The 14,741-nt window shown below is 41.1% G+C and overlaps 2 protein-coding genes across 8 annotated transcripts in view; one reads left to right on the top strand and one right to left on the bottom strand.

Annotated features, from left to right (window-relative positions):
- Nucleotides 1-1,735: 1,735 nt before the first annotated feature.
- On the bottom strand, nt 1,736-6,466 carry LOC132573961 (uncharacterized). Of its 6 annotated transcripts, none has more exons than XM_060241961.1 (2): nt 6,073-6,466; nt 1,736-4,204 (listed from the first exon to the last, which is right to left on the bottom strand). In XM_060241961.1, the coding sequence occupies exon 2, from the start codon at nt 4,170-4,172 to the stop codon at nt 3,297-3,299; it is 876 nt and encodes a 291-aa protein (XP_060097944.1). In that variant the 5' UTR covers nt 4,173-4,204; nt 6,073-6,466; the 3' UTR covers nt 1,736-3,296. The 6 variants fall into 6 exon arrangements, with proteins under 6 accessions (XP_060097944.1, XP_060097943.1, XP_060097939.1 ...); XM_060241960.1 differs by having other exon boundaries at nt 5,962-6,466; XM_060241956.1 differs by having other exon boundaries at nt 6,140-6,261.
- A 3,628-nt stretch (nt 6,467-10,094) lies between these two features.
- The window catches only part of SCLY (selenocysteine lyase), a 30,807-nt gene continuing 26,160 nt past the window's right edge, over nt 10,095-14,741 (top strand). For both annotated transcript variants that reach the window (XM_060240863.1, XM_060240862.1), the window contains exons 1-3: nt 10,095-10,205; nt 10,722-10,834; nt 11,869-11,969. In XM_060240863.1, coding sequence (XP_060096846.1) covers nt 10,108-10,205; nt 10,722-10,834; nt 11,869-11,969 — 312 coding nt within the window. In that variant the 5' untranslated portion in view covers nt 10,095-10,107. The remainder of the gene's footprint in view (nt 10,206-10,721; nt 10,835-11,868; nt 11,970-14,741) is intronic.

Below are 14,741 nucleotides of genomic sequence, written 5' to 3' on the forward strand. Positions count from 1 at the left end.
AAGAGAAGGGTGAGTAAATAGATCATTCCAGCATTGGGGATGAGGACCAATGCTACATTTAGCAGTCTTAGCTCTTAAATCTGAAGAATCTGTAGGCCTTCTCTTATGGATCGCAGCTGAGCACTGAAACTGAGGTTTTGGCATCTTCCAGGTATATCAGGGGTGGCCAACGGTAGCTCTCCAGATGTTTTTTGCCTACAATTCCCATCAGCTGATGGGAGTTGTAGGCAAAAAAACATCTGGAGAGCTACCGTTGGCCACCCCTGAGCTATATCATGCATTTGCTAGCCACTGGTGCTGTTCAGTCTGTTTACTATTAAGGTTAATGTTGATGAATATATGTTGATAAGATGGCTGCAGGTTCTGGCAGGCAGATAACTACTTCTGAGCTACTCTATTCACATTTGGCTAGGAAAAAAACCCTCATGATCCCAAAAGGTGATAAACAATTGCTTTGCCACTACATCAGGACCTTAATTATTAAAGAGGCACTTCAGCAAATCCAAATCCCAAGGGTTTCAGTTATTCGTATCATTACCAGATATGTTAAACAGTTATAGCGTACTGCAGCAAAACAACAAATAGCCTATGGCACTTTAAAGACTAACTGGCCTATTACTGACTACAATAATACAACCCAAAGGTTATAGTGACAAATAACTAATGATTTACATAAACAATAAGACAATAAAGAGACACAGGTCCCTAACAAAGTCCCAACGAAAAATGATTCACGTGCTCAAAAGATCCAAGCTGAAGACGTCTTCTCCACAATATAAACGTTTCCTTCAATGAATAGGGTTCCTTCAATAAATGCAACATGAAAATATCTTGGAATTCCCTGGACTTCTGCCCCACCTGTTTCCAATTCTTTATCAACAGGGAATATTCCATAAACATTGAAAATAATCAATAGTGAAACTTTTAAACATTCATAGGGACCAATGGTCTCCAATGGAATCCTTCACTTGCGGCTAATGCTCAAAAGCATTTATCGAAGGAACCCTTTTCATTGAAGGAAACGTTTATATTGTGAAGACGTCCTTAGCTTGGATCTTTTGAGCACATGAATCATTATTTGTTGAGACTTTGTTAGGGACCTATGACCCTTTATTGTCTTATTGTTTATACAAATCATTAGTTAGTTGTCACTATAACCGCTGGGTTATGTTATTGTTTATTCTCAGTGACTTCTCTCGTTTGCACATTCTCTATTATTGACTACAACAGATTTTTACACCCAATATTGCCACAGTAAACCACTTAATTTTATGGTGCAATTAACCTGTTTGTTGTTTTTAATGAGGACACAGGATCACAGACTGGCACACTGCTCCTAATCATTTCTGTCAGCATAGCTGCCTATACTGCTGATACATCCCACCTAATAACACTGAGCAATACACGTCTGTACTCCCGAAGCTTTTTTTTTTCGGGGGTGGGGGGGAGAGAAACAACATGGACTAGTTATCTATGTTATTTGGCCTTGAAGCAAGATGCAAAGTTAACGACCAAAAATATGACTTGGCTTTTTTTAAAAAGTTGTATATATGGAAGGTAAAACGTATGAACAAAACTAGGAGGCAACGAATATTAAAAAAGCAACTTCAGTAGGTTATTGGCCTGTTAATGGAAGCACATTTATCACACATTCACTACAGCATCAAATGAGGATGTACACACATGAATGAACTATTCATCACTGTGCACGAATGAACTTTCACATCATCCAATGTCAACTCAAACACATTGTTTAATAGAGACAGTTCATATCCAGCTGAGAACCATCAAGTACTATACATACATCTGTGAACCATGGTTCCATAAATCTCCACTCTGACAATATTGTACATCTTTCTGTACATCAGAAACATTTACCCATAAAAACTATTTATGGAGGATATGCATATTGCTGAATTTCTCAGATCTTTTTTGTTTGAGGTAAGATTATACAAATGGAACATATGCATGTGCGTTTCTGCTCATGTCACCCACCAAATCATGTAACAGGGGCACATACCACCATGCATATAGTATGTTTGTATTTCAACCTGCCTTATCAAAAAAAAAGAGCCAGAAGGCAAGAAAACAGGACTTATGCTTAGTGCTGAACTGGAAACAAAAATGTATACAACATACTACTACAATCTCTTTCTAGGCTTTAAAAACAACTTCCTGGTTCAATGAATATTACAATTGTATTACCACTACATTTGGAATTCATAGTCTTTATGCACTCCCATTCTGTGTTATGTTCCATTTCTTATACATATGAAAGTCTCATGTATCTGATTACAAATTCTACTTCATCACAATCCTTCTCACCATCAATGATATTTAATTGCTAAGAATGCAGAAGATAGATAGTTGTTATCACATTTATATCTAAAGCCATTGTGTACATTTCCTGATCTTTCTTTTCTTTCCAACAAACCAATTTTCTCAGAACTTCACAAGTCTCTTTTGAACTAGGTATCTGCAAAGGCAGGCCAAGCAATCAATTTATCTCCTTCAGTAAACATGTAGTCTTCAAAGGTGCCAAACCTTTTCAAATCTCACAGAATTGTAAACTGCAGATACTCAGTTTCTTAAAATCACTTATGGATTGAGGGCTTTTTGCAAGAAACTAGAGCACTTCTGAATTACAGAACCAATTACAATTTCACAATGGGGGTGTATGCTCTATTGGAACACCTAAAGAGCCAACAGACTACTAAGAGCCTCAGAAAGATCCTGCATTAAGATAACAGTCTCCTTTTAGTAACCATCTGATTGGTGACCATTTTTTTTCCTGAACTGATCACAGTCTTCCAGTCTTGGAGACACTGAGGATGGAATGGACAACATGCCTACTGTCTTGCACTTCCTCTTTTAGCAGACTTCTGTACTACACCTGGGTAAAAAAGGTTTTTTAGAATCAGGGCTGCAAGTGATTGTGAATGCCCCATCTTTCCAGATAGCTTGATCCTGTAGTTAAATTAACCTCATGTAAATTAGCATTAATGTGCATTTCCAAACTAATTCTGTCTTCCTCTGCTATGCTACAGCCTTTTAATATCTAGCACTTTTAAGCTGTGAAGATACTGATACAGGCCAAAACAAATCACATTTTAACCTTCTCAGTAAGCTAAAAGCCATGTTCTACTGGTGTCATAGCTTTGGTGCTGTTGCTGTACATTTATGGAGCCCAACATAATATCTACATCAACTTCCAATTGATCAGGCTATTTTAAGACCTCTCCAAACTCTTTTCAACTTCAACAGAAGCAACCTCCACTAGCAATTCACATGTGAATTTAGCAATTTTCATATTTGTCAAAAGTCTCATAGAACCCTGGTCTGACTTTTCTGATGCTCATACGTATATGCTGACATTCATGAGGAACTGTCTCGCCATAGCTAGTTGAAGTTGGAGTCCCCGTAATCCAGCCAGAAGATAGACGCTTCCTTTTTGCCTTATGTGAAAAGTCTGCAACTCCCTTGCTGTGTTCAAGACAAGAGTCATCTTTATTCCTATCACTGACTTCTTCATCTGGCTGTTCATCTGTATTGGAATCCATTCCTTTACGCTTACAAGTTTCTTTCTCTTCTTCTGCAATCTTCCTGAAATGTTCCAGTGACTGCACTTTTCTTCGTCTTTCTAATGTTTCCATCTGCTTCTTATCCATGAAGTCCTCAAAGTACATTTTTCTTTCACTTCTTTGATCTTCAAGAAATTTCCACTCAGTGTCTGTCATCTTCACACCACTGTATTGTTCCAGTTTCTCTCTTGTAACTGTATCTGTACAAAATATATCAAAAAGCTGTTCTGAGCTCCTGTTGAAGTCATCCGCTTTCTGTGTAAACAGCTCATTTTTTCTTCGCTTTCTGGACTGATACAACTTGGAGAATTCCTCATATACCTTAAGTATATGATTTTTAATGTTATGTGTTGCTATGGTGTACAAATTGCAAAATAACCAGTGTTCCTGCAGAAGTTCAGCAAGCAATTGGGCAGCATCTTCTTTGGATCTCTGGGCCTGCCCAGCTCTTTTTGGGTGCAACAGATATAACATATTTTGGATGACATCCTTCTTTGTAGGCAGAATTCCTTGTGCAAATTCCGATGACTCCACATAATCAACAGTTCCCAGAGTTTTCTTTGCTTTTGCTTTAGTATCCAAAGCTGCCATTGTTTCTTTCCAGATTCACTTTACTTCAAAAGCTACAATAAAAGAGAAAAAGATATTAGGCATTTGAATCAGAATATTCATAGCAACAAAAATATAAAAATTGTATTTTTAAGCTACTCACCATCTAAGCCTGATATCAAAAGAATTAAAGCTGAAACACCAAGAAGAACTTAACATCTATAACCAAATATTTTCTATACAATTTTTCTGAACACCAACCTCTGGGATGAAGGAGCCTTATAAAAACTAATAAAATCATTTGCAAAACAATATTGTCCTAAAGAGCAGCACTATAGCATCTCAACAGATATTTAATCCATGTTACCTGTAACCTACATTTCCTCCAGTCTTTCGGTTGGTATAGAAATAATTTGTTCTAGCAGAACATGAATCTAAGAAACAGTTCACGGGCAACACACTAGTTATATTTTATTCACTGCAGAAAGTCATTCCATGTTTCTTTCCTCCCTCATAAGTTTTATTAATTTTTATATTACATGTATAATATGGTTTCAGTATGAACTCTAGATTCTAGCAATGGTGCAGGGTTTGTCTATACTACAAGTGCAGTTATCTTACTGTCTGAATCATACACATTTTCAAACCACACACTAATGAGCAGTTGAATGTCTGTATTCTGCCTGCTAAAAATGAATAGTATAGTGACAAGGCTGTATTCAAAGAATATGCTGCAGCACTTCCTAGTTGTCTGAAGATCTGTTAATCTTTCCCTCCCAGAAATATTAGCAACTGTTTTGAAGTGCCCCACTTATATCTTTCTACAAGCCACTACATTTCAGTTATCTGTACTGAAATATCAAACACTTTCTCAATATGAACATGTTCATGCATAATGCTATCAACAAGATTCAGTCCCATTATATTTTAATTTCCTGAGCATACTTTGAAAGAATGTTCTAAAATACTTAAGGGGGCAGAAGGAGAAAACCTTACACTGACTGCAGAGTGGAAGTATCCAAGAGGTAGCATCAGACAGCATACACGGAATGTTTACAAATTTGTGTGTTCACTTAGCTTTTAAAATGTGATGAGATGCTGAATCAACAAATTTAGTTGTAGAGACTTCAAGAACGTTCATAAATTCTGAAATCCCGTCTTTCTTTTAAATGCATCTGAATACACCAGCGGACCAACCATAATGGAGAACGCTTTCCTTCCTAGCATCTAGCAAAATTGGTTTACGGAGGCCAATCAGAGGAAGTAAAATATGATCATAAAAGGGAGGGGGGGCTGTTAGCTAAGAAAACGCTGCGCTTTAAAAACGCGTAGGAGAACCACGGAGGGATCTAAAATCCTTGGTCTGACAGAAAAATCTATATAAATGCACGCATATTATTGCCTGCCAGTATGTCATGGGCAAAATGGGCATAGCGATCCAGCCTTCACACACCCCAGCCTTACTCTCACCTTAGAAAATAACGCCAGAAAACAACCTCAGCTAGCGAAAACAACACAGGTCCGTGAAGGTGGACTGGGGTGGGTGGGGCGCCGTCCTCCCTCCCCACCCTACAGACTAGGCCGCCAGAGACCCAGGCTCCAAACGTTCCTCGAAAGCCGGCCAGAATCTATACCCGTCGCCTGACCAGCTCTTATCGTGCCTGCCCTTCGCCCCTAAGACCTGCCTTAGGGCCTCGAAACTAACCGAATCAAGGACGCCAGTCGCCTGCCGCCCGTCCACCACCATCTTAGAGTCAAGGATCGCTACGCAGTGGGAAAAGGGAAATAGTACCCCTCTCCGCCATCTTGAAAAAGGGCAACGCTCACATACCTCGCAGTAGCTCTTCTATCCTAGCGTCTCTATGACCTAATGCGCAAGCCTCAATCACAAGGTACTTTCAAAAATTAATGCAAATGTTGGCAACTTGTCTTTTATCCTCACTTTATATCTGAGGCGAAAGAACGGCCAGAGGGATTGCTTGCACAGAGACGAAAAATAAGGACACAACCGGGAGATAAGAACGACCAATCGCTGTCAGGTAACCTTTACCGGTGGACGAAAACCTTAGAATACAGGAAGGGGACCTGATTCCGCAGGGTCTGCGTCTATCACATTCCTTTGGCGGAACCGATTGGCTTTTAGCTCAGAGCTGATTGGTCGTTGAGCCACAACGGTCATAATGAGACGTTATGAATCTCTGGGGCGGAAATGAACGCTTCCAAATATCAAACGGGATAAACAGTTCTTTCCGGGCACCACCAGTGCTCTGTTTTACTAACGAGACTGGCAATACGGGAGAAAAAACGCATGGCGCCAGGTCTAAGAGCCGTGGTTTACTATGCCGCCGTGCTAATCCCTTTTATTTCGCGTTGTAGGAATATGATTGGTCTGATGTGTGAGAAAAAAGTGTCATAGCAGCCAATAGCTAGCGGGTGAGTTGTAGGGTGCGGATTGGTTTTTTTGTTTGAGGGATTGTGCCTTGGAAGCCAATGACTGTGCTCTGAGGTCCACATAAGGATGGCCTTGGGGGCTCTGATGCTGCTTTTAGTGTCTGTGAGTTTTGTTTCCAGCGAGTGCTGGGACTGGCGGCTGCGGAGACTTGCTGGGCGGGCACGAAGATGATTGGCATTCTCTGTTGTTTGTCTGTAGGCTCCGCTCCTTCGACAACCGGCTCCCTGGTGGAGATGGAGGTTTTGTTTGGCTGTTGCGGCTAATAAACCATTCAGAGCTTCCTCCATTTTGCTTTCCACAGATCCAGTTTCAATTTCCCTGGTTAACATTTTGCTTTGCAAAGATTTAGTGTCAAAATGTATAAATAAAAAGAAGTTGCCGTTTCATTTGCATCCCCAGTATGTTCTCTCCCGTCCAAAGTGAGAATAGCTCCCACAGAAGTGTACCGTGTGCTTGGGGGAAATGTCAATAGACAGCTTTCTCTGCACAGCGCTCAGCTATACTCTGGCCAAGGACTTGCCCACTTCATCATCTGAAGGTACTGATGATTGTATTTCTATGATTTGATCAACAGTAGGCCATGGTACTACATGCTCAGTGGCTGGATCCACATCAGGAGCTGTCTATTTGTTGAAGAGAGGGAGAAGGGGACACCAAGGGACCTTTGCATAAATAACACAGAAAATGTGTATTTGTGTGGAGGGGGGAATGAGAATACCAGAAGGAATGGATGAAGCAAAGCAGGAAGCAAACAAAAGCATAAAGTCCTGCTTTGTGTTCTGTTGCCAAATGCACAAAAATAGTTTGTATATTATATGGAAGAACTCAAGCTTGCTCATTGCACCATTAATTTTAATGTTTTATTTTTGTAAGGCAGCCTAGCAGTTAAGAGGCCTTTGGCCCCTGACAGCAGCAGTTCATAGGGTGTCTAGCAGTGTTTCCTCTATTTCCCATCCCCCTCCCCCCCCCCAGACTAAGGCTGGATTAACAAATAGGCCAGGTAGGCACCGGCCTATGGGCCTCCACACCTTTAGGGGCCCCGGGCCAACTCCCTCCCACCCATTTCCCCACCTGCTTGCAGCCCTCCCAGCCTGGACACGCAGCCAGCAATTGAGCTGCTCTTTGCCCGACTTGCCTGGTGTGGCTGCTGCTGGGGTTGTTGCCAATTTGCCTCTCTCTGCCTCTTCCCCACAGTTTAGTAAAAGGGGCTTTTGAGAAGGTGGCTGCAGGCTACAACGGGGCGTAGGCCAGGGACCAGGCGCTCCGACCCTGAGATAATTTGCGAGCCCCCCCAAGATTTTGACTGCCTGGGGGCCTCCACAGGGTTTAATCCAGCCCTGCCCCGGACTGGAGCAGTTCACATCCTGAGCAGAATATAACAGCTGCAATCTTAAAATGGGCAATGGGCATTGCAAGTCCCATGAGAGCCAATTTGGTGTAGTGGTTAAGTCTCTTATCTGGAAGAACTGGGTTTGATTCCCCACTCCTCCACTTGCACCTGCTGGAATGGCCTTGGGTTAGCCATAGCTCTGGCAGAGGTTGTCCTTGAAAGGGCAGCTGCTGTGAGAGTCCTCTCAGCCCCACCGACTTCACAGGGTGTCTGTTATGGGGAAGGAAGATAAAGGAGGTTGTGAGCTGCTCTGAGATTCGGAGTGGAGGGCAGGATATAAATCCAATATCTTTTTCACAGCTCCAGTGCTGCTGAGTAGGGCTTCCTATGTTCACATACACAGTTTAGCAGGAACACTGGTGTCTAGCATGGTTTTTTTTTTAAGTGTGAGTTGGGAAGCCAGATAGCTGGCTGGAGCTGCTGCAGGCTCTCTCACCTCTTGTACAGGTGCTGACTCAACTACTCAACTATCTGAACAAAACCTGTATGTTTTGAGGCTCTGGTATGTAAATTCTAGATTGGTAATCTGATAATACTTTGAGTCAGATTTTAGTCCATGGATTTTGGCTGGCCCCAAATCCAGCTTTACTTTTATCCCCACAGTTGAATGACAGGGTGACATCAGGCTGAACTAAGATTGCTTCTAAACTCAACACAAAGTCAGGGAAAAGTCAAGCTTTGGGACCAGGAAGGGCTGACAATAGCATGCCCAGAAGAACAGGCTGTCCAAGTCTTGTTGGTAGCTCAAGCAACTGCTGAGGCAATGTCTCCAGAACTGATGATGGCAAAAGTGTGTGCAGGTGTGGTGACCACAGCAGGGGACTATGGCAGCCTGTCTTATTGGATTTGCTACAATTGTTGCAGAAATGGCAGGTGGCCATATTGGTAACAACTCTGCTGGGGATGGGCAGAAGGTTGCCTCTTGGCTTCTGCCATTTCTTCTTCCCTACTGCTGACTTTCCCTTTCAGGCTGTGGCCAATCATAGAAGCTGCTATTCTTGCCTCTCACCACTGCTGCCTACTCTCTCAAGTCTGACACAGAGAAGTACCATGTGGCCACGGCAGTCACCCAAATAGAGCAGCTGTTCACTGCTGGTGAGCCCCATGGTACAGAGTGTTAAAGCTGCAGTACTGCAGTCCTAAGCTCTGCTCACGATCTGAGTTTGATCCCCAGCGGAAGCTGGGTTTTCAGGTAGCCGGCTTAAAGTTGACTCAGCCTTCCATCTTTCGGAGGTCGATAAATGAATACCCAGCTTTCTGGAGGGAAAGTGTAGATGACTGGGGAAGGCAATGGCAAACCACCCAGTAAAAAGTCTGCCGTGAAAACGTGAAAGCGACATCACCCCAGAGTCGGAAACAACTGGTGTTTGCATGGGGGACCTTTCCTTTCCTCACTGCTGGTATGCTAATGTGGTGGGATTGTAGTGGGTTTGTCTAATCTAACATTGGCTGGTCTGAGTAGCAGCTGCTCCCTGATGTGTCATGGAGTAGCCTTTTGTAGCTCACCCAGTTGGGGTCCCTTAACTAGTAATGCCAGGAATAGACCTCATACTTAAAAGGGTTGTGGGAAGACTGGAGGATGCCCTCTTGGTAGAAAAGCACAAAATTGTGTGAAGGGTGGATGAAAAAGAGGCAGAAGAGATGTTGGCCTGAGGAAGGAATAAGATGAAGAAGACCAAAAACTTATGTGAGTCCGAGGGACAGGAGGAACCATACACTGTCTGTGAGCTTTGGAGGCTGGGGAACTGTAGGCAAAAGGGATACGTAACTAGAGGCAGGGACTGAGTAGGAACTAAATGTCACATTTAGTTCATCCACACTATGGAGGAACTAAATGTCACATTTTGACTGAGTTGGGCTTCAAACCCTCTTGCCTATGCCTGCTGATTATGCCACAAAATCGAGTTCTTAGCATGAAGTAATGTGCATACAGCATGAGGGGTAGACACTAGCAGTATGACAAACCTGATTTGAACTAACCAGCTTGGATCATGACACAGTATTTCTGATGTCAGTGCAGTAGCCATGCCTTCTCTTTTGTTAACTGGCAAAAGTAATTGAGAGTTAAATTATCTGTACAGTTTATAGGCATTTTAACAGTACATTGCTTTTTTTTTTAAAGGAAGTTCACAACTATGGAAGAAATTCAAGCCAAGAAGGTGCTAGTGAACAAAGGAAAGGACATCTGTGAGGAAACTGGCTGTGCTGGAGAAGGAAAGATGTCACCAAGCAGGTTTTTAGTTGTTCTTATTACTTTAGAAGAGGCTGTTTTTCATAATGCAAAGTGCCAAGATACTCTTATGTGAGCTGTGATTTAATTGGAAGTCAGCTCCTGAAGAAATGTGCAAAAATCAGGCTGCAGATCTCCTGACACAATTAAAAGGGTCCTAGGGCAGATGGCCAGGAACAGCAAGACTGTGTTAATTTTGCAAGACTGATAGAAAATTATTTTTGATTATGAACAAAAGAATCTGGAGATGTCAGATTTATGCATGCTTCAGATGAAATGTTTGTCAAAGCTGGTGTCACACAGTCATCAGTGTGAAAAAAGACAGCAGGTTTTTAAACTTCAGAATACTAGTGTCAGCTGTTCATTAAATGTTGTAGCAACAGTTGTTCCAGGGAAACTTTGTTAAAAGAACAATTTCCATTTTTGTGATCAAATGATTTATATTCCAACTGAACAATTATAGTATTCATGCATCTGATTTCCTCTTCTATGGTAACAATCCTGCTCCATTTCCTGCAGAAGAATTTACATGGATTACAATGCAACCACCCCACTGGCACCTGAGGTGATTCAGACAGTTAGTGAAGCCATGCAAGAAGCTTGGGGCAATCCTAGCAGTTCCTACACAGCAGGTGAGAGCAGGCTTGCGTGGAAGTATGAGAGTATCTCCTTTTGCATACAAGTGGGTCTTCAATTGAAGCTCAATCCCTTGTTCAAGTCACTAGCAATAAGGATTAAGGGTCAAACTAGACATGAGAGCTCTCAGTCTTCAATACAGGTAAATTGTGCAAGAGCAGAGTATTTCAGTTACTGAAGTTATCCAGATGTTCTTCCTCAAAAGAGCACAGATGTCGCAGGAACATCACATTTCCCCATCAGTTTACAAAGCAATATACCAGTGGAGAAGCATGATATATTTGAATTTGAAATTACATTTGACTTCAGTGAATTTAGAAGGGTGTAACTCTACTCAGGATTGCACTGTTAGCCACATTAATTCAATGCAAACATTCTGGTTGTTTCTCCATTGTCTGTTTTAGATAATAAATTTATTCAGGACAGGAACCTGACTACATTTGCCCGTGTAACTCAACAAGCCACTGACGGTTGCCTGTTATATTAATGGCAATGAAGGTTCTCCCCCATTCTGACTTGATTGCACATTTATTAAAGGAACAGAGATAATGCATGCATTTGTTTTAAACACTTTGAGCACTTCTGAATGGTAATGCTTAAGCTCAGGAATACTCATGCTGATTTGAAACAGAATGAGAGAGAGCTAGCTAAGACAATGCAGAAACAACCTCATTTTACTGATCAAATGGAAAAGTACTGACTTTATGACATCTTTTTAGTGTCCCTGGGGACATTCTGGTATATGTGAGAGTCACAGACCAAACTTGTTTCTATTTTCAGTTTTAACCAGGTTTTTAATATACTGTAATGAAATGCTTCTTTTTCTGTGACCCAGTCTTTATCACTCACTGATAAATGTTTTTGTAAAGACCACAAAGTCAAACTTCTGGAATTTGTTTTTGTTTCTTAACATATTGCTATTGTATTGGAATAACATTTGCATAGGTATAACCTTTCAGTATTACTATCTTTTGAAGACTTCTGTTTTCTTAGTTATCAGTAAGCTGAACTTTGGGCTTTGATTCTACAGGTCAAAGGGCTAAAGAGATCATAAGTGAAGCTCGTCAGAGTCTGGCTAGAATGGTAGGAGGACAGCCCCAGGACATCATCTTCATTTCTGGTGGGACAGAGGTATGGTTGCCAATCCCCAGGTGGGGCAAACCGGAAACTGCAGTGTACTGATTAGCAAACACTAGAAATAAACCACTGCGTTTTTATGTTGCAAATAAATGCTTAAGCAATTTTTTTCATAATGATGCAATTATCATCACAAGCCAAAATTCATTAAATGTCCATAGAAAAATCAAAAAGTTATTTCACACCACTCTTGTAAGGTAGTACTTTCAAAATCAGAATGTTATTTCACATCACTCTTGTAAAGTAGTACTTTACAGTCCACTGTCTCAGTTCTCCTTTGCTTGAAAGACGTAGACAGTATCACACTTGTATATGATTCCTCCTATGGGTAGCAGACCAAAGTCTGACAGGTGCGGCGGCTACACAGGTCCTAGGTTCAGTTCTGTGTTTCATTCACCTTCCACTGGCCGCTTTCTTTTAGCTTTGGAACTTTAACATAAATAAAATAATCATTTACCATACAAATCATAACTAAGCATAACAAATATTTCTCTGATACAAACCAATCAATGCTTACCCTGTGCTAAAGGCAATTGCTCATACATTACAATACAATGTTACTTTGCAGCTTGCACAAATGGTTCTCAAACACACCTGATTCTCAGGCAGCATACATAGTACCATACAACTGTATCCAATTTACACTTAAACTGATATACACACATATATTTTCATGCCATTTTTAAACAAATACAGACAAATCCAGTGAGGCATTCAGACCCCGGGGGAACATGGTCTGAAATTTATGAATAAAAAAGGCTTCCTTTTGCAGTAGGATTTTAGAAACATTCTCTATATTATATTGATGCCCTTTATAAGCATGCACCACTCCACACTGTATCTCATCACATGAGCGTCCAAATTCAGCACAGTGCTGGACAATGAGAGCATCTAATATGTTCCAAAAAACGTGCTCTCAAATTGCGCATATTTGAGCCAACATAATGCCTGGAACATGGACACCTTAAAATGTAAATTATTCTTGAGGTGGTGCAGGTGCTTAGATGAGTCAATCTCCAAGTAAAACCATTTATAGTAAATTCCTTAATCTCAATAGTATTATCACAGATTGAACAATTTCTGCATTTAAAATGGCCCCTTAGTCTGGCCTGCATAGGAGGAATCTTTACACACATGTCTGATCTTATTAATATGTCCCTCAGTGTTCTGCATTTCTTCCAGCCAATCATGGGAAAAGAAGCACACCCAGGAAGCTCGTCTATCATGTGCCAATGCCTTCTCAAAATGTTGATAATCTGTTTTGATCTGACTGAATATTGGAAGGCACAGACCAATCTTTGGTCTGATCTCTGTTGCGATCCCATCTTATCCTGCAATAACTCACATCTATCTTTAAAGTTAGCTTTTAATAAAGCATTCTGCAAAACATCCTCAGGATAGCTCTCTCTCTCTCTCTTTACGTTGTTGTAAATGTCTATAAAGGTTCAAAAAATCAGTTTCTTTTGTGCAAACTGATTTTTACAAACTGCTCATAGGGTAAATTATATTTAATGTGAGGAGGATGAAAGGATTCAAATTGCAATAGAGAATTTTTATCAGTGGGTTTTGTATATAGTCTAATTCCAAGCCGATCATGCTCATTCCTGTATACAATGGTGTCTAAAAAATTAATTTCTAATAGATCGCTGTGAGCTTCAAATTTAATAGTTGGGTGTACATCATTACACCATCTCACAAAACTGTCAAGCGTGCTCTGATCTTTATATAGAAGACAAATATCATCTATCTAAAATACTGTACAATATTTGCATGAAAAGGATTGCATTGTATATTCATGAAAAACTTCTCTTTAAAATTTTCCATGATTAAGTTTGCTATATCTGGAGCACAAGGAGAACCCATGGTTGCCAATCTCCAGGTGGGGGCAGGGGATCCCCTGGAGGCCCTCCCTTCACTTCATGGTTAACAGAAAAGTGGGGGCAGGAGGAAATGTCTGCTAGGCACTCCATTATACCCTATGATCGGTTCCCATAGGGTATAATGGAGAATCAATCTGTGGGTATCTGGTCCTTGGAGGGGGGGCTGTTTTTTGAGAAAGGGGCACCAAATTTTCAGCATAGCATCTGGTGCTACTCCTCCAAAAAACAACAACCAAGTGCTGTGAGTCCCAAAAGAAGGTGCCTCCATCCTCCATTACTTCCAATGGAGGGAAGGCATTTAAAAAGAACATTGTCCCTTTAAATATGATGGCCTCAATTACCTTTGGAGTTCAATTGTGCTTGTCAAAACCTAGCTCCTGGCTTCACCCGTAGTCTCCTGGCTCTAACCCCAAAGTCCCCAGATATTTCCTGAGTCAGAGAACCCTAGACAGAGGTGAGATGGAAAAGCAGCAAAAAGAACAGTCCAGAACACACAGGTAGGTTTTTCTGAGCCAGTGTGGTCTAAGCACTGCTGTTAGGTTATTGGGCTAAGACTTGAGAGACCTGTGTTCAGATCCCCATAAAACTTCCTGGATGGCTATAGTAAAACCATTCTTAGCCCAGTCAATCTTTCAGCTTAACCTACTTCACAAGGTTGTTGTGAGAATAAAATGGTGGAGGGTAGAACTATGTGTGCCATCTTGAGCTCCTCAGAGGAAGGGTAAAAGAAAAAGAAAAATATGACAGACTTTATTTGTAGTTCCAGGTTAGTCTGAAAAAACATCGATCAGAGCAAAAGAAAAGTTAGGCTTCTTGTGCAGAACAGGTCTTGTTTTTATTTAAAACAGGCAAGGCATGACTGATTGATTCTTTCAGATGATAGCTG

The sequence above is a fragment of the Heteronotia binoei genome, chromosome 6 (genome assembly GCF_032191835.1).
Source record: "Heteronotia binoei isolate CCM8104 ecotype False Entrance Well chromosome 6, APGP_CSIRO_Hbin_v1, whole genome shotgun sequence".
Classification (NCBI taxonomy): Eukaryota; Metazoa; Chordata; class Lepidosauria; order Squamata; family Gekkonidae; genus Heteronotia; species Heteronotia binoei.